At 34.2% G+C, this 27,447-nt stretch overlaps 2 protein-coding genes across 2 annotated transcripts in view; one reads left to right on the plus strand and one right to left on the minus strand.

Annotated features, from left to right (window-relative positions):
• The window catches only part of c7b (complement component 7b), a 309,407-nt gene that overhangs the window by 273,549 nt on the left and 8,411 nt on the right, over positions 1-27,447 (minus strand). The window lies entirely within an intron of this gene.
• Positions 16,780-26,885, plus strand: c6 (complement component 6). The gene is made up of 19 exons (XM_053339673.1): positions 16,780-16,870; positions 17,252-17,418; positions 17,686-17,842; positions 18,652-18,796; positions 18,910-19,051; positions 19,332-19,470; positions 20,141-20,338; positions 20,623-20,866; positions 21,274-21,396; positions 21,498-21,664; positions 22,245-22,470; positions 22,582-22,750; positions 22,940-23,051; positions 23,761-23,893; positions 24,031-24,225; positions 24,397-24,484; positions 24,640-24,884; positions 25,656-26,762; positions 26,804-26,885. Exons 2-18 carry the CDS (start codon positions 17,273-17,275, stop codon positions 25,835-25,837), a joined length of 2,811 nt encoding a protein of 936 aa, XP_053195648.1. The 5' UTR covers positions 16,780-16,870; positions 17,252-17,272; the 3' UTR covers positions 25,838-26,762; positions 26,804-26,885.

The raw sequence follows: 27,447 nt of genomic DNA on the forward strand, positions 1-27,447 counted from the left end.
AACTTTAATTTAAAAATGTTTTAAAATGTAATGTAATATGAGAATAAAGTTAAAAATGTTTTAAATGTTAGATGAGATTAAAGTTAAAGTGTTTTACTTAAATACAAAGGAAAGGATAGATAAGAAGTCAAAACAGGAAGAATAAATCATGAAATTAAGTGTGTGAACTAAATTAAAATGTAAAAAGTGCAGAGAAAAACAATTTAACTTAATATTACAAAATGAGTGATTTGTGATGTGATGAACATGATCAACAAGTGGAAATGTTAAGTGCAAAAGTAAACCAAGTAAAAGTGAAAGAAATGAATGAAACATGCAAAAACTACAATAAACAAAAGTAAACTCAACATATGAAACTATATGTAGTACTGTGAAAGAAAACTGTAATTTATAAATGTTTTTAAAATGTAATGTAATATGAGAATAAAGTTTAAAATGTTTTAAATGTTAGATGAGATTAAAGTTAAAGTGTTTTACTTAAATACAAAGGAAAGGATAGACTAGAAAATTTTGCAATTTCATAAGAAATTGCGTGTGGGAGCTGCAAACTGGCAGACGCATCCCTCGCAAACTGCCAGATGCAGCCGCTGCCACCATTCCTGTTATTGCTACCTTCACTGCAGATTTCTGTTGGAGCAGCAATTATTCAACATTTTGTGGCGCCACCTACAGGTGAAGTTTCATTAAATACCACAAAGGTGTTCAATATCCCCATCTGTACAATTCTGCTGTCATCATAGAAGGTTGACATTAAAAGATATGGAACTGAATAAGTCATATGTTGGTGTTTCACTAATGGCCACAAGGTGGGGCTATTGGCTCCATGTTTCACTATATCGTACACATTGACATGGAGAACTAATGTACCAAGTTTCATTTCATTGAAGACAACAGAACTGTAGGAATATTGTGTTATAATATTACAGTAGCGCCCCCATTTGGTAAAATTGTATCAAATTTTACATAATGGTACAGTGCCACCATGTGTACAAGATTATCAAATTTGGTGGTGATCCGAATCGGCATTGAAGAGTTATTGATCGTTAAATGCATCAGGCCACGCCCTCAAAAGTTTGCTAACCAATTACGGACAAACGGTAAGGGTTACCACAAAACGAAGATAATAGCTGTGTTCGGGGTCCTCTAAACATGTTGTGTACCAAGTTTGGTGAAGATTGGATGAAAAATGTGCCAAAAGTAGTAAAAAATGTATTTTTCAAAAAAATCAAAATGGCGGAAAAATGTTCTAGACGCAAATGGGCGTGGCCTATATCAGTCTACTTGGTACCATCCAAGGAACACACTGTGCAAAGATTGTTTGAATACGCCTTACGGTTCATGAGTTATAAGCCAAAATGTAAAACATGTAATAAGTGACCACATGGTGGCGCTACAGATCATTCTTTACAATATGTGAAGCATTTGCTCATGGGCCACCTGTAGTTGAAGTTTGAATACTTTAGCACTTTTACTTTTTGAGATATGAGCTTTCAAACATTGCTCCCATTGACTTTCCATTATAAATTTTAATGTTTTAAAAAATTATATAAAATCAATGGAATATGTTAGAGATATGAAAAGTAATAGCACACATCTCCTTATGGATATGTACAATTTGACATTGAAACGAAGTTGATACGACAAATCGTGTAGGACTAGTTACACTACGAAAAACGGCGAAATAATAATAATATATAAAGAGCGAAGATAACATAGTGTGGGAGCTTTGCAGCTCCCACACAATAAGAAGGACAAAGTCAAAAGAGGAAGAATAAATCATGAAATTAAGTGTGTGAACTAAATCAAAATGTAAAGTGCAGAGAAAAACAATTTAACTTAACATTACAAAATGAGTGATTTGTGATGTGATGAACATGATCAACAAGTGGAAATGTTAAGTGCAAAAGTAAACCAAGTAAAAGTGAAAGAAATGAATGAAAAAATGCAAAAACTACAATAAACAAAAGTAAACTCAACATATGAAACTATATGTAGTACTGTGAAAGAAAAATGTAATTTAAAAATTTTCTTAAAATGTAATGTTAGATGAGATTAAAGTTAAAGTGTTATACTTAAATACAAAGGAAAGGATAGATAAGAAGTCAAAAGAGGAAGAATAAATCATGAAATTAAGTGTGTGAACTAAATCAAAATGTAAAGTGCAGAGAAAAACAATTTAACTTAACATTACAAAATGAGTGAATTGTGATGTGATGAACATGATCAACAAGTGGAAATGTTAAATGCAAAAGTAAACCAAGTAAAAGTGAAAGAAATGAATGAAACATGCAAAAACTACAGTAAACAAAAGTAAACTCAACATATGAAACTATATGTAGTACTGTGAAAGAAAACTTTAATTATGTAATTTAAAAATGTTTTTAATGTAATATGAGATTACAGTTAAAAATGTGTTTTACTTACAAAGGAAAGGATAGATAAGAAGTGCAAAAGTAAACCAAGTGAAAGTGAAAGAAATGAATGAAAAATTGCAAAAACTACAATAAACAAAAGGAAACTCAACATATGAAACTATATGTAGTACTGTGAAAGAAAACTTTAATTTAAAAATGTTTTTAAAATGTAATGTAATATGAGAATAAAGTTTAAAATGTTTTAAATGTTACATGAGATTAAAGTTAAAGTGTTTTACTTAAATACAAAGGAAAGGATAGATAAGAAGAACAAAGTCAAAAGAGGAAGAATAAATCATGAAATTAAGTGTGTGAACTAAATTAAAATGTAAAAAGTGCAGAGAAAAACAATTTAACTTAACATTACAAAATGAGTGAATTGTGATGTGATGAACATGATCAACAAGTGGAAATGTTAAGTGCAAAAGTAAACCAAGTAAAAGTGAAAGAAATGAATGAAAAAATGCAAAAACTACAATAAACAAAAGTAAACTCAACATATGAAACTATATGTAGTACTGTGAAAGAAAAATGTAATTTAAAAATGTTCTTAAAATGTAATGTAATATGAGATTAAAGTTAAAAATTTGTTTTACTTAAATACAAAGGAAAGGATAGATAAGAAGAACAAAGTCAAAAGAGGAAAGATCAATCATGAAATTAAGTGTGTGAACTAAATCAAAATGTAAAGTGCAGAGGAAAAACAATTTAACTTAATATTACAAAATGAGTGATTTGTGATGAACATGATCAACAAGTGGAAATGTTAAGAGCAAAAGTAAACCAAGTAAAAGTGAAAGAAATGAATGAAAAAATGCAAAAACTACAATAAACAAAAGTAAACTCAACATATGAAACTATATGTAGTACTGTGAAAGAAAAATGTAATTAAAAATGTTTTTAAAATGTAATGTAATATGAGATTAAAGTTAAAAATGTGTTTTACTTACAAAGGAAACGATAGATAAGAAGTGCAAAAGTAAACCAAGTGAAAGAAATGAATGAAACATGCAAAAACTACAATAAACAAAAGTAAACTCAACATATGAAACTATATGTAGTACTGTGAAAGAAAAATGTAATTTAAAAATGTTCTTAAAATGTAATGTAATATGAGATTAAAGTTAAAAATGTGTTTTACTTACAAAGGAAACGATAGATAAGAAGTGCAAAAGTAAACCAAGTGAAAGAAATGAATGAAAAAATGCAAAAACTACAATAAACAAAAGTAAACTCAACATATGAAACTATATGTAGTACTGTGAAAGAAAACTTTAATTAAAAAATGTTTTTAAAATGTAATACAATATGAGAATAAAGTTAAAAATGTGTTACACTTAAATACAAAGGAAAGGATAGATAAGAAGAACAAAGTCAAAAGAGGAAAGATCAATCATGAAATTAAGTGTGTGAACTAAATCAAAATGTAAAGTGCAGAGAAAAACAATTTAACTTAACATTACAAAATGAGTGATTTGTGATGTGATGAACATGATCAACAAGTGGAAATGTTAAGTGCAAAAGTAAACCAAGTAAAAGTGAAAGAAATGAATGAAAAAATGCAAAAACTACAATAAACAAAAGGAAACTCAACATATGAAACTATATGTAGTACTGTGAAAGAAAACTTTAATTTAAAAATGTTTTTAAAATGTAATGTAATATGAGAATAAAGTTTAAAATGTTTTAAATGTTAGATGAGATTAAAGTTAAAGTGTTTTACTTAAATACAAAGGAAAGGATAGATAAGAAGAACAAAGTAAAAAGAGGAAGAATAAATCATGAAATTAAGTGTGTGAACTAAATTAAAATGTAAAGTGCAGAGAAAAACAATTTAACTTAACATTACAAAATGAGTGATTTGTGATGAACATGATCAACAAGTGGAAATGTTAAGTGCAAAAGTAAACCAAGTAAAAGTGAAAGAAATGAATGAAAAAATGCAAAAACTACAATAAACAAAAGTAAACTCAACATATGAAACTATATGTAGTACTGTGAAAGAAAAATGTAATTAAAAATGTTTTTAAAATGTAATGTTAGATGAGATTAAAGTTAAAAATGTTTTTAATGCAATATGAGATTAAAGTTAAAAATGTGTTTTACTTAAATACAAAGGAAAGGATAGATAAGAAGTCAAAAGAGGAAAGATCAATCATGAAATTAAGTGTGTGAACTAAATCAAAATGTAAAGTGCAGAGAAAAACAATTTAACTTAATATTACAAAATGAGTGATTTGTGATGAACATGATCAACAAGTGGAAATGTTAAGTGCAAAAGTAAACCAAGTGAAAGAAATGAATGAAAAAATGCAAAAACTACAATAAACAAAAGTAAACTCAACATATGAAACTATATGTAGTACTGTGAAAGAAAAATGTAATTTAAAAATGTTCTTAAAATGTAATATAATATAAGATTAAAGTTAAAAATGTGTTTTACTTAAATACAAAGGAAAGGATAGATAAGAAGAACAAAGTCAAAAGAGGAAAGATCAATCATGAAATTAAGTGTGTGAACTAAATCAAAATGTAAAGTGCAGAGAAAAACAATTTAACTTAACATTACAAAATGAGTGGTTTGTGATGTGATGAACATGATCAACAAGTGGAAATGTTAAGTGCAAAAGTAAACCAAGTAAAAGTGAAAGAAATTAATGAAACATGCAAAAACTACAATAAACAAAAGGAAACCCAACATATGAAACTATATGTAGTAGGCTACTGTCAAAGAAAAATGTAATTTAAAAATGTTCTTAAAATGTAATGTAATATGAGATTAAAGTTAAAAATTTGTTTTACTTAAATACAAAGGAAAGGATAGATAAGAAGAACAAAGTCAAAAGAGGAAAGATCAATCATGAAATTAAGTGTGTGAACTAAATCAAAGAATAAATCATGAAATTAAGTGTGTGAACTAAATCAAAATGTAAAGTGCAGAGAAAAACAATTTAACTTAACATTACAAAATGAGTGATTTGTGATGTGATGAACATGATCAACAAGTGGAAATGTTAAGTGCAAAAGTAAACCAAGTAAAAGTGAAAGAAATGAATGAAAAAATGCAAAAACTACAATAAACAAAAGGAAACTCAACATATGAAACTATATGTAGTACTGTGAAAGAAAACTTTAATTTAAAAATGTTTTTAAAATGTAATGTAATATGAGAATAAAGTTTAAAATGTTTTAAATGTTAGATGAGATTAAAGTTAAAGTGTTTTACTTAAATACAAAGGAAAGGATAGATAAGAAGAACAAAGTAAAAAGAGGAAGAATAAATCATGAAATTAAGTGTGTGAACTAAATTAAAATGTAAAAAGTGCAGAGAAAAACAATTTAACTTAACATTACAAAATGAGTGATTTGTGATGAACATGATCAACAAGTGGAAATGTTAAGTGCAAAAGTAAACCAAGTAAAAGTGAAAGAAATGAATGAAAAAATGCAAAAACTACAATAAACAAAAGTAAACTCAACATATGAAACTATATGTAGTACTGTGAAAGAAAACTGTAATTAAAAATGTTTTTAAAATGTAATGTAATATGAGAATAAAGTTAAAAATGTTTTTAATGCAATATGAGATTAAAGTTAAAAATGTGTTTTACTTAAATACAAAGGAAAGGATAGATAAGAAGTCAAAAGAGGAAAGATCAATCATGAAATTAAGTGTGTGAACTAAATCAAAATGTAAAGTGCAGAGAAAAACAATTTAACTTAATATTACAAAATGAGTGATTTGTGATGTGATGAACATGATCAACAAGTGGAAATGTTAAGTGCAAAAGTAAACCAAGTGAAAGAAATGAATGAAAAAATGCAAAAACTACAATAAACAAAAGTAAACTCAACATATGAAACTATATGTAGTACTGTGAAAGAAAAATGTAATTTAAAAATGTTCTTAAAATGTAATATAATATAAGATTAAAGTTAAAAATGTGTTTTACTTAAATACAAAGGAAAGGATAGATAAGAAGAACAAAGTCAAAAGAGGAAAGATCAATCATGAAATTAAGTGTGTGAACTAAATCAAAATGTAAAGTGCAGAGAAAAACAATTTAACTTAATATTACAAAATGAGTGATTTGTGATGTGATGAACATGATCAACAAGTGGAAATGTTAAGTGCAAAAGTAAACCAAGTAAAAGTGAAAGAAATTAATGAAACATGCAAAAACTACAGTAAACAAAAGGAAACCCAACATATGAAACTATATGTAGTAGGCTACTGTCAAAGAAAAATGTAATTTAAAAATGTTCTTAAAATGTAATGTAATATGAGATTAAAGTTAAAAATGTGTTTTACTTAAATACAAAGGAAAGGATAGATAAGAAGAACAAAGTCAAAAGAGGAAAGATCAATCATGAAATTAAGTGTGTGAACTAAATTAAAATGTAAAAAGTGCAGAGAAAAACAATTTAACTTAACATTACAAAATGAGTGATTTGTGATGAACATGATCAACAAGTGGAAATGTTAAGTGCAAAAGTAAACCAAGTAAAAGTGAAAGAAATGAATGAAAAAATGCAAAAACTACAATAAACAAAAGTAAACTCAACATATGAAACTATATGTAGTACTGTGAAAGAAAACTTTAATTTAAAAATGTTTTTAAAATGTAATGTAATATGAGAATAAAGTTAAAAATGTTTTAAATGTTAGATGAGATTAAAGTTAAAGTGTTTTACTTAAATACAAAGGAAAGGATAGATAAGAAGAACAAAGTCAAAACAGGAACAATAAATCATGAAATTAAGTGTGTGAACTAAATCAAAATGTAAAGTGCAGAGAAAAACAATTTAACTTAACATTACAAAATTAGTGATTTGTGATGAACATGATCAACAAGTGGAAATGTTAAATGCAAAAGTAAACCAAGTAAAAGTGAAAGAAATGAATGAAACATGCAAAAACTACAATAAACAAAAGTAAACTCAACATATGAAACTATATGTAGTACTGTGAAAGAAAACTGTAATTTAAAAATGTTCTTAAAATGTAATGTAATATGAGATTAAAGTTAAAAATGTGTTTTACTTACAAAGGAAAGGATAGATAAGAAGTGCAAAAGTAAACCAAGTGAAAGTGAAAGAAATGAATGAAAAATTGCAAAAACTACAATAAACAAAAGGAAACTCAACATATGAAACTATATGTAGTACTGTCAAAGAAAACTTTAATTAAAAAATGTTTTTAAAATGTAATACAATATGAGATTAAAGTTAAAAATGTGTTATACTTAAATACAAAGGAAAGGATAGATAAGAAGTCAAAACAGGAAGAATAACTCATGAAATTAAGTGTGTGAACTAAATCAAAATGTAAAGTGCAGAGAAAAACAATTTAACTTAATATTACAAAATGAGTGAATTGTGATGTGATGAACATGATCAACAAGTGCAAAAGTAAACCAAGTAAAAGTGAAAGAAATGAATGAAACATGCAAAAACTACAATAAACAAAAGTAAACTCAACATATGAAACTATATGTAGTACTGTGAAAGAAAACTTTAATTTAAAAATGTTTTTAAAATGTAATGTAATATGAGAATAAAGTTAAAACTGTGTTTTACTTAAATACAAAGGAAAGGATAGATAAGAAGAACAAAGTCAAAAGAGGAAAGATCAATCATGAAATTAAGTGTGTGAACTAAATTAAAATGTAAAGTGCAGAGAAAAACAATTTAACTTAATATTACAAAATGAGTGATTTGTGATGTGATGAACATGATCAACAAGTGGAAATGTTAAGTGCAAAAGTAAACCAAGTGAAAGTGAAAGAAATGAATGAAACATGCAAAAACTACAGTAAACAAAAGTAAACTCAACATATGAAACTATATGTAGTACTGTGAAAGAAAACTGTAATTATGTAATTTAAAAATGTTTTTAAAATGTAATGTAATATGAGAATAAAGTTTAAAATGTTTTAAATGTTAGATGAGATTAAAGTTAAAAATGTGTTTTACTTAAATACAAAGGAAAGGATAGATAAGAAGAACAAAGTCAAAAGAGGAAGAATCATGTAAAAGTAAAAGTGAAAGAAATGAATGAAACATGCAAAAACTACAATAAACAAAAGTAAACTCAACATATGAAACTATATGTAGTACTGTGAAAGAAAACTTTAATTTAAAAATGTTTTCAAAATGTAATGTAATATGAGATTAAAGTTAAAAATGTTTTAAATGTTAGATGAGATTAAAGTTAAAGTGTTTTACTTAAATACAAAGGAAAGGATAGATAAGAAGTCAAAACAGGAAGAATAAATCATGAAATTAAGTGTGTGAACTAAATTAAAATGTAAAAAGTGCAGAGAAAAACAATTTAACTTAACATTACAAAATGAGTGATTTGTGATTGTGACATGATCAACAAGTGGAAATGTTAAATTTAAAATTAAACAAAGTAAAAGTGAAAGAAATGAATGAAACATGCAAAAACTACAATAAACAAAAGTAAACTCAACATATGAAACTATATGTAGTACTGTCAAAGAAAAATGTAATTTATAAATGTTCTTAAAATGTAATGTTAGATGAGATTAAAGTTAAAGTGTTATACTTAAATACAAAGGAAAGGATAGATAAGAAGAACAAAGTCAAAAGAGGAAGAATAAATCATGAAATTAAGTGTGTGAACTAAATCAAAATGTAAAGTGCAGAGAAAAACAATTTAACTTAACATTACAAAATGAGTGATTTGTGATGTGATGAACATGATCAACAAGTGGAAATGTTACATGCAAAAGTAAACAAAGTCAAAAAAAATTGTGCAATATAAGATTTAAGTAAAAACGTAGAGAAAAAAATTTAAAAAATAGTAAAGAGAGAAGAGGAAAGAGAAATCATGAAATTGAATAAACTATGAAAACAAATGTGTGTACTAAATCATAAAGGTATAAAGTGTTGGGAAAAAGTTGAATTAAATACAACTGAAAGGAAAGATGTAAAAGAACAAAGTTAAGAGGAACGAGAAGTCACAAAAATGATGTAAAGAAAATATACACAAGTACAAAACTAAATGAAGTAAAAGGGAAAGAGACAATAGAAAAAATGCTGAAAAGAAAAGACACAAAGAACATAAACTGATGAAAATACACTTACCTAATGGAGTTGTGAAATTGAGAAAAATAACTTTGCGCCATATAGCAACAACTTAAATGTACATTCATGCAAGTACATTACAGACAGTGTTTTCATTGCAGTAGGCCTTAAGTTTAAGCTGATCATGCTACTATACATCAGAAAATATTTGATGAAATATACAACACACACTTTTCTGGTCTTTATGACCACTCAAAGTGCTTTGACACATCAACATGTGGACTGGAGGAGCCGGGAATCGAACCACTGATCCCATTAGTGGACGGCTCACTCTACCTGAGCCACAGCCACACACAAACAATTATTTTAACTGTCAATGAGTTTGCAGTAGAGTAAAAATGAACCTGTTTTAATTAATTTTATTTAATAAAACAATCTCACACATTGCAAGTAATTCATTTAAGTCCATGCATCAAACCCCTTCATTTCAGAGGCAAATATTCTTATACTTCTACTACATGTAACAGCTGTTGTTATTTTTCAAATTAAGATTTTACACATCATTAGTTTGTAAAATATGATCCCTTACAATCAACTAGACAACTCAAAAACACAACCAGCTACAATTTTACATAAACAAATAATGACATGCTCCACTCTGCCAAACAAGTATATTTACTGATACATCTGCACTTTTACTTCAATGCAATACACAACATTCAGTCCCTTTCACAAACAACTATTCATTATGTAAAGACAGTGTAGCAGTAAATGAAGTCACAATCCCCACATCCCTCAGCAGCATTTGCTCAATTGTGGGAAATGAGAAATTAAATGACATATAATATGGCATGGTGGTGTCTGGTAGAGGCTACTTCAGTGTCAGCTAGGAAAACTCCTCACACATTATGCTTTTATTTTTGTAGCATATTAATTATGTGGGAAGTCAAACCCAGCTGTCAATCTCCATGACAACACCAATTTCCCCAAATTGAGCACACAAGCCTCCAAATTAACAGTGAAGGGTTAAACTGACAAAAAAATAAGGAAAATAACAACACTAAATCTCCAACTGGGAGCAGGTCACACAGGACGCAGGAGTCCTGGTTTGAACTAATATCACACGCAAGTGGGAGTTGAGAAAAGAAGCTCCATATGTCACCGACTCTCTGTGCTCCCAGAGGCCCTCTGCCCCAGCGTGCACTACGACTACGACATGCAGTGTAGTGACACTTTCTTCATGTCTGTGACTTATTCTAAGGTTTAAACATTGAGACTACAGTGAAATGTGTAGTTACAGAGCTATAGCCTATTTTTCACTGTTGTTTGAATATCTAACCTTATAATCTGTCACAGACATAAAAAACAAAATAAAGTGTCACCCCCGTGGGTCAACATGCGTGGTGCACACAGGGGCAGGTAACCTCTAGAGAAGGGAAATCCTGCACAGAGAGTTGGTACCACACATAGCATCTTTCCTATATCAAACCAAGACTCCAGACTGAGATTTGATGGTTATTTGTCTTATTTCATGTCAGTTTCCACTCCTGACAGTTAGTTTGGAGGTTTGTGTGTCTCATTTTGGGAAATTTGGTTGGTTGTTGTCTGAAGGTATTTTCTACAGTGGAGTGCAATAATCATATCGTGATGCTGCAGATGTTTGATAAAGTCAAATGAAACAATCTGTGCTGTGCACAACAAACAGAACTCTGCAACATTCAGGATACATTCAGTGACATGTAAACAACATTAATGCAAAATACAATACAAACGACTGAACATTTGAATAGCACATAGCAAACATAATGCTAGAATGACTGCCTATAAATAACTCTCACACTTCCAGATCATCATATGAAAGCTTTTGTCTGGTGTGAAAATGAAGTTTTAGCTATTTTGTTTCATGATAACAACATTGCATTTTGTCATATAATACAGTCATGTTTAAGTCACAAAGTTTCTCATATTACAGCTCAACGGTACATTCACGTCATAAACAGCTCAACAGTACACCTTACAGAGTAAATGACACATTTGGTCTGAGATGCAATAGTGCAGCATGTAGTGAGGCTGAATGTCATATATTGCATCTGTGAGTAAAAACACTAAGTAAATGTAGTGGAAGTACTCATTCCTCCACTAAAAACAGTAAGGCTGCACTGCATGAAGTGCACACATCTGTCATGAATGTTACACCCTGCCTGATCTTCCACATGAGGATAAAATACCAAAACTTTATGTATAATGATGTAAAAATCAGATTAATTTAAGAAATATGTTTGTGTGTGCGTGTGTGTTATTTCATTTGTATAAGAACTACTATGTGCACTGGATGCCTTATCTTAGCTCTCTGTCTCTGCTCAATTATTGTTAAGGCCAAAACATGTATAATGTTAAATTAGATGAATTTAAGAAAGTCTGTGTGTGTGTGTGTGTGTCTGTGTGTTATTTCAATTGTATGTCATAAATACGCTACTGTCCCTGCTCAAATAGTGTGTGTGCTTGTTTCTCAGTAATATGTGTTAATAATCTCTTAGTTTTTCCTCCCTTCAAAATTGGATTAAACCTTGCACTGTTAAATTCTGTCACAATTAATTACCAGATACTGAAATCTTCACTTGACAGTGGCCTATTAGCAATGCCTCCATGAATCCAGGACGTTTGAAAAGTCAAAGAAATGAAAAACTTACCAGGACCCCATGAACTCAAAGGAAGGATGCAAACCTCACAGCTTCCAGGAAAGCACGACGATCACTGTCAGTTGGCTCCCGGTGGATGGATGTCCAGATGCAAAACAGCAGCGGTGATATATCCATAGGAAAACAGCAGCAGGTAATATATCCATAGTGAGGAAAACAGCAGCGGTAATATATCCATAGTGAGGAAATCAGCAGGTAATATATCCATAGTGAGGAAATCAGCAGCGGTAATATATCCATAGGAAAACAGCAGCAGGTAATATATCCATAGTGAGGAAATCAGCAGGTAATATATCCATAGTGAGGAAAACAGCAGCGGTAATATATCCAGAGTGAGGAAAACAGCAGCAGGTAATATATCCATAGTGAGGAAAACAGCAGGTAATATATCCATAGTGAGGAAAACAGCAGCGGTAATATATCCATAGGAAAACAGCAGCAGGTAATATATCCATAGTGAGGAAAACAGCAGGTAATATATCCATAGTGAGGAAAACAGCAGCGGTAATATATCCATAGTGAGGAAATCAGCAGGTAATATATCCATAGTGAGGAAATCAGCAGGTAATATATCCATAGGAAAACAGCAGCAGGTAATATATCCATAGTGAGGAAATCAGCAGGTAATATATCCATAGTGAGGAAAACAGCAGCGGTAATATATCCATAGTGAGGAAAACAGCAGCAGGTAATATATCCATAGTGAGGAAAACAGCAGCAGGTAATATATCCATAGTGAGGAAAACAGCAGCGGTAATATATCCATAGTGAGGAAATCAGCAGCGGTAATATATCCATTGTAAAGAAATCCTCCAGTGAAAGTTAGTAATCCTGTCTTCTGGACAAGTGTTTCGTGCAGTCTCCAAGAAATACCAGCGGGCAACTATGAGAACTGTCCAGCTCTGACGTAACATACTGACAATGAAAACTTATATTCCATACATGCAAAATTTGCTTCGATATGCAAATTAGGGAATCATACGCAATTTTGTGTTTTTTGTGAAAATGACGTCACCCCCCCCCCCCCCCCCCTCTGTTAAATGACTGAAGAGTGGACCAATTTAACTTTACAGTTAGTCCACTGTGTGTGTAACTCTACCATTGTATAGTGTAGTAGCTACTATTTCTAATCACAGATGAATAATACGTTGAACAAATGGCTTTGTTGCTGTGTGTGTGTTATTTCATTTGTATGTTATAAGACCTATGTGCACTGGATGCCTTAATTTCCTTCAGGATGAATAAAGTATAACTGATCTCTCTATCTCTGCTCAATAACTCTGTGTGTTAAGGCCAAAACTTTATGTATAATGTTAAATCAGATGAATTTAAGAAAGTCTGTGTGTGTATTATTTCAATTGTATGTTATAAATACGCCACTGTCGCTGCTAAGTGTGTGCGTGTTTCTCAGTAACCTGTATTAATAATCTCTTAATCACCCCCCCCTCTTCAAAATTAGTTTAAACTTGTCCTGTTAAATTCTATCACAATTAATTACCATATACTGAAATCTTCACTTGACGGTAGGGAAAACAGCAGCGGTAATATATCCATAGTGAGGAAAACAGCAGCGGTAATATATCCATTGTAAAGAAATCCTCCAGTGAAAGTTAGTAATCCTGTTTTCTGGACAAGTGAAGTTTCGTGCAGTCTCCGAGAAATACCAGCGGGCAACTAAAATGAGAACTGTCCAGCTGTGATGTAACATACTGACAATGAAAATTTATATTCCATACATGCAAAATGGGCTTCGATATGCAAATTAGGGAATCATACGCAATTTTGTGTTTTTTGTGAAAATGACGTCATCCCCCCTGCAACCCCCCCCCCCCCCACCTCTGTTAAATGACTGAAGAGTGGACCAATTTAACTTTACAATTAGTCCTTAAACTACTGTGTGTGTAACTCTACCATTGTATAGTGTAGTAGCTACTATTTCTAATCACAGATGAATAATACGTTGAACAAATGGCTTTGTTGCTGTGTGTGTGTTATTTCATGTGTATGTTATAAGACCTATGTGCACTGGATGCCTTAATTTCCTTCAGGATGAATAAAGTATAACTGATCTCTCTATCTCTGCCCAATAACTCTGTGTGTTAAGGCCAAAACGTTATGTATAATGTTAAATCAGATGAATTTAAGAAAGTCTGTGTGTGTATTATTTCAATTGTATGTTATAAATACGCCACTGTCGCTGCTAAGTGTGTGCGTGTTTCTCAGTAACCTGTATTAATAATCTCTTAATCACCCCCCCCCCTCTTCAAAATTAGTTTAAACTTGTCCTGTTAAATTCTATCACAATTAATTACCATATACTGAAATCTTCACTTGACGGTAGGGAAAACAGCAGCGGTAATATATCCATTGTAAAGAAATCCTCCAGTGAAAGTTAGTAATCCTGTCTTCTGGACAAGTGAAGTTTCGTGCAGTCTCCGAGAAATACCAGCGGGCAACTAAAATGAGAACTGTCCAGCTCTGACGTAACATACTGACAATGAAAACTTATATTCCATACATGCAAAATGGGCTTCGATATGCAAATTAGGGAATCATACGCAATTTTGTGTTTTTTGTGAAAATGACGTCATCGCTCTCTCTCTCTCTCTCTCTCTCTCTCTCTCTCTCTCTCTCTCTCTCTCTCTCTCTCTCTCTGTGCTCTGAGCGGCAACACAGAGCTATCAGGACGCTGTGCTCTAATGTGCGCTGCATTAATAATCGCACACACACATACACGCGTCAGGGAGCCGCTATCAATATGCGGGAGAATTGCGGATGTCTGACTTTGTAGTAAAAACACACGCAAAAACAGATTTTGCACGGGTACTGCACTAGTTGACATGGATGTCAGATAAACAATATTGCCAAAGCATGAATAATAACACATGTTGCTATTAAATAACATAAAATCAATGAAAAAGAACAAGAAGATGGTGTAAACATTAACCACGTGTGCGCATGTGTGCATGCGTGTTTGTTTGTATGTGTAAAATTGTTAAATGACTGAAGAGTGGACCGATTTAACTTTACAATTAGTCCTTAGACCACTGTGTGTGTAACTCTTCCATAGTAGGCTATAGTATAGTACTAGCCTATGTCTAATCAGATGAATAATAATGCCACCGCATCAAAGATAATGCAATTCATTAAATAAAATGAAATAAATAGTAATAAAACATTGAACAAATGGCTTTTTTTGGTGTGTGTGTGTGTGTGTGTGTGTGTGTGTGTGTGTGTAAAGGACATCAGCATAGTGCATATCGATTCGTATTTACTATGTATTATTTTAAGTATTTTATTTTGACACTTCCTGTTAAATGGGTGTATTTTATTTTTTCAAACTGAAACGAGCTAGTTTACGTAACTTGATAGTAAAAAGGTAAACAAGCGTCACATGGATAAAGGGAGGCTACAACACTAATTAATTAGCCCGGTTGAAAGTGGTAAACAAGGTAAAACATTAATTTGCATTTATTTTTGTGTTTAAATTTAAGTTAATTGTATGTAAATTAAAGCTAAATGCTACAAGCTAATTATAATGTATGGAGTAATGGCTTTTTCAGCGTGTGAGGCAAGAGCATAAAGAATAAAATACTTCAGCAGTAACAACTTCATTCATTTCAACTTTCTCTACAATATGTTTAGTTTGTCAGTTATTGTGGAGTTTTCTGCAAGCTTTCTCTCTATGGTGCTATCTGTGGTGGTTGCTATGGACGCTGCTATCACTCAAACCACGTGGCACATGTTTGAATCATTGTCTTTGCATTGTAGGTTCGCGTAGTGTATAATCATCATTTGTTATGCTATCTCTAGTTTGTAATGCAAACAGAGTTATTATGTCTTTTGACCATACTACAGTATTTGATAAGAGATGTTTGCCTATTCAGATGTTTAGGTTTTTAATCACGACACTAATGTAAATGTATAATATTATTAAATTGCTTTCTTTCCTAAAGCCTTGCCATGTCTATACCATAGGCTGATGACAGTCAATTTGGGTGATTTTGTAACACTACATATACATGTTTTCTTTTCTTATCCCCAAGAAATAATATTTATTAACCATTAACTTTTTGTTCAATCAGTATAATGTGTCATAATAAATGTAATTATGCAGTTGACTACAGCTTAAATGTATATACATTTTTGTCTATACATTTAAGCTTCTGTTGTAATGCTGAAGTTTTACAAATACTATGACTTATGTACTTTTTATAACATGAACCAAAATAATGTATTGATGGTCTTTAGTGCCTGATTGTGTAAAAAAGTTGGATAACCCAACCCAGTGTGGAAATAAGTGTTCTGCCCCTCAGTATCTCTAGCTGTCAAGTCTCAAACACAAAACATCTGGAGTACATCTCTGCAGCCTGGAAACTCCAGAGCTCCTTACTTCCCGTAACAGTCAGGAACAAGAGGGGTTATGTAAGAACTACTATGTGTACAGATTATTGTTATTAGAAAAATAAGTCGTTTTTGTTTTGAGATATTTTTGAGCTCAGATTGGGCAACTTAAGTGCAAAACCATCTGGACTCCCCCGAGGAATCCCAGAGGAAGGTTTTATATTCCTGCATTCAACCTCAAGTCAGACACTGCTCTGCCCGCAGTGCAGAGTCAACTTACTGAGAGGACTCTCAACTGTTCAAATATACACTGACTGAATGATATGCTTTAATTTGTTGAAGAGGACGTCGGTATATGTGGTAAGTTAGATTTTTCTTCATATGCATATACTAAACATGAATTTATCTGAGAACACTTTGAAGAAACTGTCAAATGAAATGATGCAGAAACAACATTTCATTTAGTATGTTGACTTAAACTGCACCATAACATTTAATTGCTTTGTGCAATTTTATTTCTTCTTCGGTCTTGTCTTTGCAGTGTTATCTTTCTTATAAATTAGGTAAACCACTTTGGATTCACTGTGTTAAACCTAAAACTTGCCTAAAACCTCATTTTGTGCATCAGAAGTACTTTCAAATGCAGTCCCAAATGTAAAACATGTATTACCTGAAAAGAAAAGTTAATACTTTATAATGGTCTAACTGAGTAGATTGTTGATTCTAGCCTTTTCATTACAGAAACCAGTTTGATCTCCCCTGATGGCTCCTTCTACACGTTTGGTCCTGCTGCTGCAGCTCCTCAGCTGGATATCAGCTAGTCTGGCATGTTTCTGTGACAGATACCCCTGGGGCTCCTGGTCTGCTTGCACCACGACCTGCAACCATGGTACACAGAACAGATACAGGTGAGACTCGCAGCACAGACAGTTGAACATACCACACACACACACACACACACACACACACACACACACACACCACCTTGACGGATATCGGACACAATATTTTGAATGTTGATGTTGAACTGAAATCGTGAGTTTTTATGTATCTGTTTCGTTTTTGTTTTTACTTTGAAAAAGCAAACAAAAAAGATGGAAATCTACTTCACAAATACTTTTAGAGGGGACTTGCTGCTGCTGTATGTAAAAGTGATTTTCATACTTTTTTGACAGGAATTTTCGATATGATGATTATTTCTGGAAGAGCAGCTGCTCTCAGCTGTGTAAGAGACAGGACAGCAGAGCCTGCAACCAGCAGGCCTGTCCAATCAACTGCCTGCTGACAGAGTTTGGGCCATGGTCTGACTGCTCACCATGCGCCAAGAAACAGGCAAGAAACACATGAATGACACTACAAAACTCCTGACACATAAACTCACATATTCCTTCTCTTGACTGTACTTCAATTCTACACTACAGACTGAGCAGTTTGTATATAGAAATAGTTTTTGTCTTTTGAGTGTGGTGTTGATGGACACTGTTATTCTATAATGCAGTGCATACGGGACAAAAAGAGTAAAGTAAATAGAAAATAAGACTAGGAACAAAAAAAAAAGATCAGGTTTGTATTATATTTTGAATCATCTGACTGCTCACTTATACTTTGTAATATAATGTATAATATCAACAACACACAAGGCTTTTCCAGCTCTTTGTGTATGTATTTCTCTGGTCATTAAAATTCCCAGACACGATGCTGAGCATGGGTAAACAGTACTGATGCTAACAAATAAAATGACAAATATACAGGAAAAGAAAGACCAGTTTTTCTGTATAGTACAGTATATACAACAATTAAAAAATAAAAGGGGGAATATATTCTATGACAGTGTATTTTGTTTTATGACTAACAGCTCTACATCATGTCAGGTGTGTCACATGAACAGTTTTACCAACAACTTTGATAAAGCTCTTATTGTGAAAGGACAGAAAAGACTGGTGTTAAATTAGACCAGAATTTAATTTCTTTTTTTTTCTTTTTTTTCATGTTTTGGGCTCTATAATAAGAAGATGCTCACTTTCAATATATTATCATCACTTAATCAATTATTGGTAAAAATGTGTCAGTATGAAGCATTTTTAATATAATTCATCTAAATCTTAACCAGTCTCTCCCTCTCTCTCATGCTGTTGCCATAGTTGCGGACTCGGTCTGTCCTCAGGCCGGGCCAGTTTGGTGGTTCACCCTGCAGTGTGGAGCTGACAGAGGAGAGGCCCTGTTATCCCTCCACAGAGTGCAAGTTAGCACAGATTGACTGCAAAGACAACTTTAAGTGTGATAATGGTATGTTTTGGTTTTTGGTGTGTTTGATGTGGATTTAGTGTTTAGATCATTATAGTTACTACACACACCAACATTTTATCATCTTAATAAAATCATCATCCTCTCTGCTGCAGGACGCTGCATCAACTCAACGCTAACATGCAACAGACAGAACGACTGTGTAGATAACTCTGATGAGAGGGACTGTGCCGAATTTAAAGTGGTGTGTCCGACAGATAAGAGAGTGGCCCCCGGGGCTGACCTGGTGGGAAACGGGTAAGCTGAGGGTCAAATGGTTACTGCTGAGTTTACAGCCTTAGTTTTAATGTGACCTACCCCACATTCCTCCCTGCTGTAAATTCATAAATAAAATTCCTTCCTGTCAAAGCGCTCCTCTGTTTTGTTTCTCCTCTTAAAACCACATAATGTGTCTGAATACTCCTCAAAATTGCACAACAAATTAATATAAATGAGTATTTCTTTTTTCATGTCTTGGATTTGTAGATATCGGCCAATAATATACAATTACTGTCTTGTCACTGATTTGTGTCTGAAGGTTTGATGCTCTAGCAGAGGAGCCAAGGGGAGCAGTGCTGGATAACATGTTTATGGGAGGAAGTTGCATCATCAAGAGGCCTCAAAGCACGCTGCTTTACCACCGCATCCCTCACAACTTTGAGAGCTTTGAAATTAAGGTATTATGGTAGAATTATTGTTTGTTATATCTGATTGTACAGCCCTTCTGTAAATAGACATTTCAACGTCTTAAACAGTTCAATTAAGAAGTCAATATTGTATTTTCCCCTCACATAACGACGGCAACCACAAACATTTATATTGTGAACATCAATATAATGTTATAGTATCTTTTAGAACTTATAAATGCAGCCGAATACTTGGATAGTGTGAAAAGGAGTTTAATTCTTTTTTATCATTTTAAGGCATGGAAATGACAACTCTTAAATTTGTCATGACAAATTTAAGAGTTAACTGATATTATTGACCTATATTGGCCTGTCACAGATATATCGGTATCAGTATATATGTTGTCTGATATGTGCCGATATTTTTTAAAGTCATATAGGCAGCATTTTATGTTTTATATAATGATTACATTCCCAGTGAAGTTCAGTGTGTCAGTCATTTTATACAGTAGTTAAACTGTAAAGGATCCTGCCTTCATTACATATCTGTGTCACCAGTGTTTGATAACCACATTGCAAAAAATGTGCTTTTTATATACGTATGCTGCATATATAAGATTATCAGTTGATATATTGATGATGGGATTTTTTTAAACTCCCTAATATCGAGTCTTGTTGTTATGGACCTTGTTTTTACAAATGTTTGGTTTTGGTTGTAAAGGTTGGAGTACCTGAGGACTTCAGCATTGAGCCGCAGCCACTGCAGGCCGAAGCCATCAATTTGAAGACATCAAGAAGTACTCCTGAAATAAGCCAAAGTCACCCTGACTCGTTCTTCTTTCTCATCTTTGTCTTCAGTCGTGGATCAAAGACGCATGTCAGCTCTAACAAGGAAGCTTTTGAAGCTTCAAAGAAAACAGTGAGCGCACACACACACACACACACACACTCTTACTCCTGTCACTTTTGGGTTATTTATATAGACTGACATTCATTTCTCCACTACTTCCCTAAACCTAACCCTTACCCTAACCGTAACCTTAAAATAAGGGTTTTACTAATTAGGGATACAACTTTTATCCCCAATTGCACAAGCTGTCCCCAATCAACTGGTGTTAGGTCTGGTTTGTGTCCCTGATAGTGGTTTAAGTCATATAACAGTGATCCACAAGATGGTGCTATTTTCAATCTTTCCCTCCGTAGGACTCCTCATTTATCCGAGTGCACCAGGTTCTTCCTGTGTCCACATTCAAGTTGAGGGACCCGGGTGACCTCGTCCTGTCAGAACCTTTCCTCCAATTCCTTCACGCTCTTCCCCTCGACTACAACTACCCCCTCTACAGGGACATCTTCCAGCGCTTCGGGACACACTACTACAGTTCGGGGAAGCTGGGAGGCCACTATGACCTGCTGTACCAGTATAACAGAGAGGAGCTCAAAAGTTCAGGTACAATGGCCAAACCTCATGGACAAAACAGTCTCTAGACAAACCAAGGACTGGAGAGGATTTTGTAGAATTGAAGTTTCCTTTGATATGTTCATGTTACAAGAGCATTGTTGGAAGGTCGGTTTCAGATCCTAAAATGGAAAGGCTGTTTCTTTTAAGTCTCACATTAAAATCTTATAATGGGTTTATAAGACTACAGATATTCCTCAAAAGTTTGTGATTGTAAACTTTGGATTGCAAGAAACCTCAAATCAGTGGAAAGTCATTGAATAAACAGAACCAGACAAGAACCTGTTTTATTAGAATATGACTCATTTACCTAGAAGAACCACATAATGCAGTCTAATGTTTATTGTCAGATCCTTTATTTCCACATCACGATGCTTTACATTGTTCCTCTCAAACAGGTGAAACAGAGGAGCACGTAAGAGGATGCCTGAGCCATGAGACCTTCTTTACCGTCATCCTCTATACCGAATACAGCAGTGTATCAAGATGCAATGACAACAGGATGACTCAGAAATATCAAGGTTTCTGCTCAAATCCGCCGAGACGCACAGATTTGGAAAAGAAAACTGATCATCGCCATTTTCTTTCCTTCACTCACTCCTAAAACATTTGTTTTGTCCAGGCTCGTACGTTCAGTCAGCAGAGAAGTCTTTCTCTCAGGTGAAAGGAGGTCGAACCAGAGAGGCAGCAGCTCTGGCCTGGGAGAGGCAGGGCGCTACACCGGACAAAACGGCCTACAAGAACTGGGCCAAGTCTGTCCTCGACAACCCTGCTGTGGTCGATTACAAGGTTGAAGCTAGAACTGTAGTATAGTATAATAGATAGATTCTTGATGTGGTGATGAAGAAGGATAACCACCACTAACACATCTTGTATATTTGAAAGGTTTTATTACAAAAGAGATCAGTGTGAAACTTCCAATCTTGAGAGAACTCCTGGTGCCAAATTTCTCTACCTCAGTTCTAACCTCAGTATATATAGTTCCTATCTCAAATAACTCCACCTTCTGAACTATTGGACAGTCAGGAAACACAGCCCCTGACCCTTCATTCATGGCTATCTTTTAACAATAGGTCAGTCAGGATAACAGCCTCTGGCCCTCCATCCATGACCATCCATAACTTTTACCTTTAACCTAAGTAAACATCTGGTTTTGGAAGATATACCACAAGACAGAGACAGGATGTCACAAGACATCACATAACAAAGGACAAAGACTAAGATGTAGGATTAAATACTACATTGATTACAAGGTTGAAGCTAGAACTCTGAACATAACCCCATACACAATCATAGTTAAAAGTCGACAACAAAGCTCCTGTTAAATTTGTGTGTGTGTGTGTGTGTGTGTGTGTGTGTGTTTGTCCAGCTGTTGCCCATCATTAATCTGGTCCGTGGGATCCCCTGTGCTGCCACAAAGAGGAGGCACCTGAGGAAGGCCCTGCTGCAGTATCTGGAGGAGTTTGACACCTGCAAGTGTGCTCCCTGCCCCAACAACGCCAGACCAGTTCTCTCCGGCACAGAATGCAAGTGCGTTTGCCAAACCGGCACATTTGGTACAAACTGTGAGAAACGAGCTCCGGATTACACTTCAGGTACACTGTGACTGCTGGAGAATGCTCTGTGTTCAGGTGGTTTAAGAATAAGAATACTGGTACAACAAAATGATAGATGCTAACCAGGTGTTTGGTGTGTGATTTCCACAGAGGAGGTGGATGGTTACTGGAGCTGCTGGGGGCAGTGGAGTCGCTGTGGATCCACCATGAAGAGACATCGGACGAGACGGTGCGATAACCCCGCCCCCATGAGAGGAGGCCAACCATGCCAGGGCTCTAACAGAGAGGAGGAGGCGTGTCACATCTCCATCTTCCAAAAGTAGGGGAAGCTATTTGCTTAAAATAACAACAAGTAATCCACGTGATGCACACCCAAAAAGTTATTTTCTAAAAAAACAACTTTAACTCTACATCCTGATCAACATCAACATCTTGGTTTTCTTGGGCTGCTTTACATATGTACTTTCTGGCTTACTGTATGTTTACTGTTTCATGTCTCGGTGTACAGACAGGACACGTGTGACAACGATGATGACTTCACTGTGGGCTGGAGGGACGAGCTGCCTCCTGGTGTGCAGGGCTGTCTGAGACCACAGAAGCCTGCCAACAGCTTCCTCATAGTAAACACTATAACCCTCCAGTCTGTAGTCAGTGAAAAGTGAAATCTAGAACTGTATGAGAAAGAGAAACAGACGCTGTGGTTTATTTTTTTATCCCTTATGAATACTGTACCAATACCAACCATATTATACCATCATTATCATCATTGCACAGGAAAGTATATATAGTAATGTTAAGAAGAATGGAAAATGAACAGTATGCAGTACAGCGGGGATGTCAAACATGCGGCCCGTGGGCCAGAACCGGCCATCCTTCCTTCCTTCCGTCTGTCCTTCCTTACTTAGTTACTTACTTCCTTACTTATTTACTTACTTACTTACTTTCTTCCTTATTTCTTTCTTATTTATTATAACCCTTCTTCTGTCCTTACATCTATCCTTCTTCCCTTCCTTCCTCCCTTTCTTTCCTTCCTGTCTTCTTTTTTCGTTTGTTCGTTCCTTTTATCCATCCTTCCTTCTTTTCTTCCCTCCTTCCTTCCATTTTTTCTTACTCCCTTTCATTCTCATGTCCTTCTGTCCTTGCCTTCTTCTGTCCTTACATCTATCCTTCTTCCCTTCCTTCCTTCCTTCCTTCCTTCCTTCCTTCCTTCCTTCCAACTTTCATCCTTCTTTTCTTTTTTTCTTCCCTGAGTTTGACCCCCCTGCAGTACCCTTTGTATTCATGTCCTTTCTAACTTTTCCTCTTTATATGAATTTTCTCTTTTGTCAGAAATCAAAGCAGTATTATAACTTTGGTGAGGATGAGGAGTTCCAGTGCTTCACTGGATTTAACCTGGAAGGTTTCCAGTTCATCAACTGTCTGCCTGATGGAACGTGGAGTCAACCGAAAGGAAGCTGCCTCAGTAAGTTTACTTTCTCACATGAATAGTCATCTAAGAAGCCACATCTTTACAATCACACAACTAACTGCTAACTGCAAGATAAACTTTTATCTATACTTATTCATTTAAGGTTCAAATGTGTTGTCTTGTACTTGTAGGAAAGATCTGCCTTCCTCCTGAAATCCCTGATGGGATGACTCTGTTCCCCAACAAAGAGGAGTACACAGTGGGTGATTCAGTTGGTATGAACTGTAATGAAGCGGGCCTGTCGCCGCTGCCAAGAGGCTTCTACAGATGTGGCAACAGTCTCACGTGGGAGCCTCCGCTACCAGCTGACCTACGCTGCACTGACGGTACGGTAGCTACAGTACTCTGGACGCTGGTTTTAGTGTCGTAATTCTGAGCTTTAACTTTTCACGCATACTTTTCAAGCTTAAAAAAGTAAAGGAAGGAAGACTGAGTAAAGCACATGTTTAGCTACAGTTTTAATACTGTAATCTAGTTTCTTTGTATTTCTTGTATAGAGGAACCATTTGTACCTGAGGTTCAGTGCGGTCCAGGACAGAAACTTGAGAACTCTCGGTGTGTCTGCATCACACGAGAGACCTGCCTGTGAGTTTTTAATGAGCTTTTGTGACTATTTATTATAAAAAAAATCTTTGTGAAATGAATGACCTGTGTGTGTGTGTGTGTGTGTGTGTGTGTGTGTGTGTGTGTGTGTGTGTGTGTGTGTGTGTGTGTGTGTGTGTGTGTTTATGTATGTGCAGTTCACAACCACAGAGTCTGTGTATCCTGAACGTAGACGTCGGGGTCACCGTGCCGATGTCCCTCTGCTCCTTCCATGCTGGTCGTTGCCACAACGATCCGCTCTTCTTCATCAGCGAGGGCTCCTGCGACGAGGTCGACGCAGACAAACTGGAGTGGGCTAAGTTCAGGGCCACAGTGGGCCCTAAGAGCTCTGTCCAGGAGCCCTGTGATCTTAACACCTGTTATGAATGGGAGACCTGCTCTGGTGAGTGTGTCTGATATCACATTTTCACATTAAACATTTACCTGACACAGTAGAGCTTTTATATTAACCCTCACAGACTCTAACAACATGTTTGGACATGTGCGAAGGACAAAAATGTGTATCAGCTGCAAAAACAATAAAAAAATGATGCATTATATTTAATTTTTGTATATTCAGGGTCACATTAGGAAAAGTCCTCCTAGAAGAAATGAGTATAGGGTGTATATAGGTTAAATCTGTCCCCTGAACAGTATGTAAGGGTTAATGACTTACTGCAGACTACACATTTCCATTTCTTTGCAACTTGGCTCTTATTTTTGTAGATTTTGTCTTTATTCCAAAGATAGCATTTTTTTAAACCTGATTTTTCCTTTTGTAAAGATTTTTAAAAATCATCTTTTCTTTAAATTATATATAAAATTTAGTTACCTTAATTTACGTTTTTAAATAATTCAAATTCAAAATGAACAAAGTACAAAGAATAAACCATTTAAGCAACCTTTTACCTCATGAGACGAAAAACAGCATCTGCAGCTCTCTCATTTTATTACATGATATAATACTAAAAGATTGTTATTAGTTTATTTATTTATGTATTTGTATTTCACTCTTTGGTTTCTTTTAAGGCTATTCTATGACGCAGAAACAAAGAATGACACCTGTCACATGGAAATCTAGTGCAGGTGTCCTTTTATATAAAAGAAAAATCTGGTTTTTCCTTCCGAATGACAACAAATTCACTTCTTTATATGAACTTCCATTTGTTTTCAGAGTCTAAGAAGTGCGAGTGCAGAGCTGCTCGGGACTGTGCCAGAGGTGGAACACAGATGTTCTGTGTGAAGCTGACCAAGACCCAGAGGAACCGCAGCTTGGACCTTTGTTCTATGGCTGCCCTCAAATGTGTTGGCTATGAGTTTGAGATCCTCAATGAAGGCGTCTGTGAGGCAACATGAGGCTGTTAAAGCTTGTCTACACTCAACCTCTGGATTCAGTTAACTGTGGTATGTTTAAAATAGTTTCCCCACCACTGCTGAAAAACTGTGAAATGAACCACATAACCGTACATACATGATTCAGATCTTGCACTATGTTATACTTTAAAACACAACATTATATTCATGAAAGAAATCTACACCAGCAACCAGGTATACTGGGTTCAAACAACTAATGCAACTCAAACCAAAGGCACACCTAAATGAACAGTCAGAAGCATTGCCAAATCAGACTTAAACAGTATGGAAAACAATACAGCATAGTATCACGATATTTTGCATGGCAATATTGTATCGATACACGGACAAGTTTTTATTCCTTTGGGGACATAATTTGCAGGTAATGAATTGCAGTATATCACAGCATATCGCAATATATTTAAAATCGCAATAATATTGTATCGTGACACAAGTATCATGATGATATGGTATCGTGGAGCCTCTGAGGATTCCCACCCTTATTAAACAGATGGTTGATGAACATGAAGGCAGCATGACACCATGAAAAGCTTATTTCAAAAAGTAAAGGATAATTGGGTTTTCATAAAATGTCAGTAAGTCATTTAGATGGAAAATACACTTGGAGAATGTATTGGTGAGCTGAAGCTAAAATAATGAAAAATGTGTGATTGTGCTATTGTCAGATTTTGAACACATTTGGCGCCATTCCGGATGGGCATATCGAATTTAGTGAAAATTCAATTACGCTGCCATGTTGTGCCTTTTCACAAAATAGGCTCTGAAAGTGATTGACATTGGATCCTCAAGACATTTTACTGTTAAGCTTCTTTAATTGACACTCTAAATCCAACCAGAGCTCTTCCTAATTTGTCTGTTAACCTGATCTGAGCCACTTTTAAAGGACAGAGAAGGCGTCAGTCAGTCAGTCAGTCAGTCAGTCAGTCGGTCAGTCAGTCAGTCAGTCAGTCAAGTCTAATCACAAACACAGAATGGAATATCCACACTTGCTAAATGTTCTTCACGTGAAATAATAAAAATATAAAATCATTACACTGTCTGTTTTTTCTATAGTGTTTGCTCACCATTTACCATTTCATTCATTTCAATAATGTGCATATCCAGATACACAAGAGACAGACTAAACTGAAGTCAGAGAAATAAATATATATGTTTTGAGTGTATATATACACTCAAAACACTTGAGTGGAGGCCAAAGTAATCACTTAAAATATGAATATATTGCCATCCACATTCAAAATATATTGACCATAATTTGGTAAAGGGAGGGAAATCAACATGATTGTCATGTAATATGATGATTTTCTGTGCATCAACACTGGATCTTAAAGATAAGAGCATATTAAGCCCTGAAATTAACAGAAATGTAAGATTCTAGCTGCACTTTCCAAATGCTTTTAGATTAATGCATAAACACAGAAATGTCAATTCAATTTTACTACACATAATCAATGTAAGGTATTTTGAAATTTTGAAATTGTTTTAAACTCATTGCTGGCGTTTTGCAAAAATGCCTGATAGAAAAATAACCCTTTTAAAAATATGTATATTCTAATAAATCTAAGAGAACCTAAAATGTATTGTGAAAAGTG

The sequence above is a fragment of the Scomber japonicus genome, chromosome 19 (assembly GCF_027409825.1).
Source record: "Scomber japonicus isolate fScoJap1 chromosome 19, fScoJap1.pri, whole genome shotgun sequence".
Lineage (NCBI taxonomy): Eukaryota > Metazoa > Chordata > Actinopteri > Scombriformes > Scombridae > Scomber > Scomber japonicus.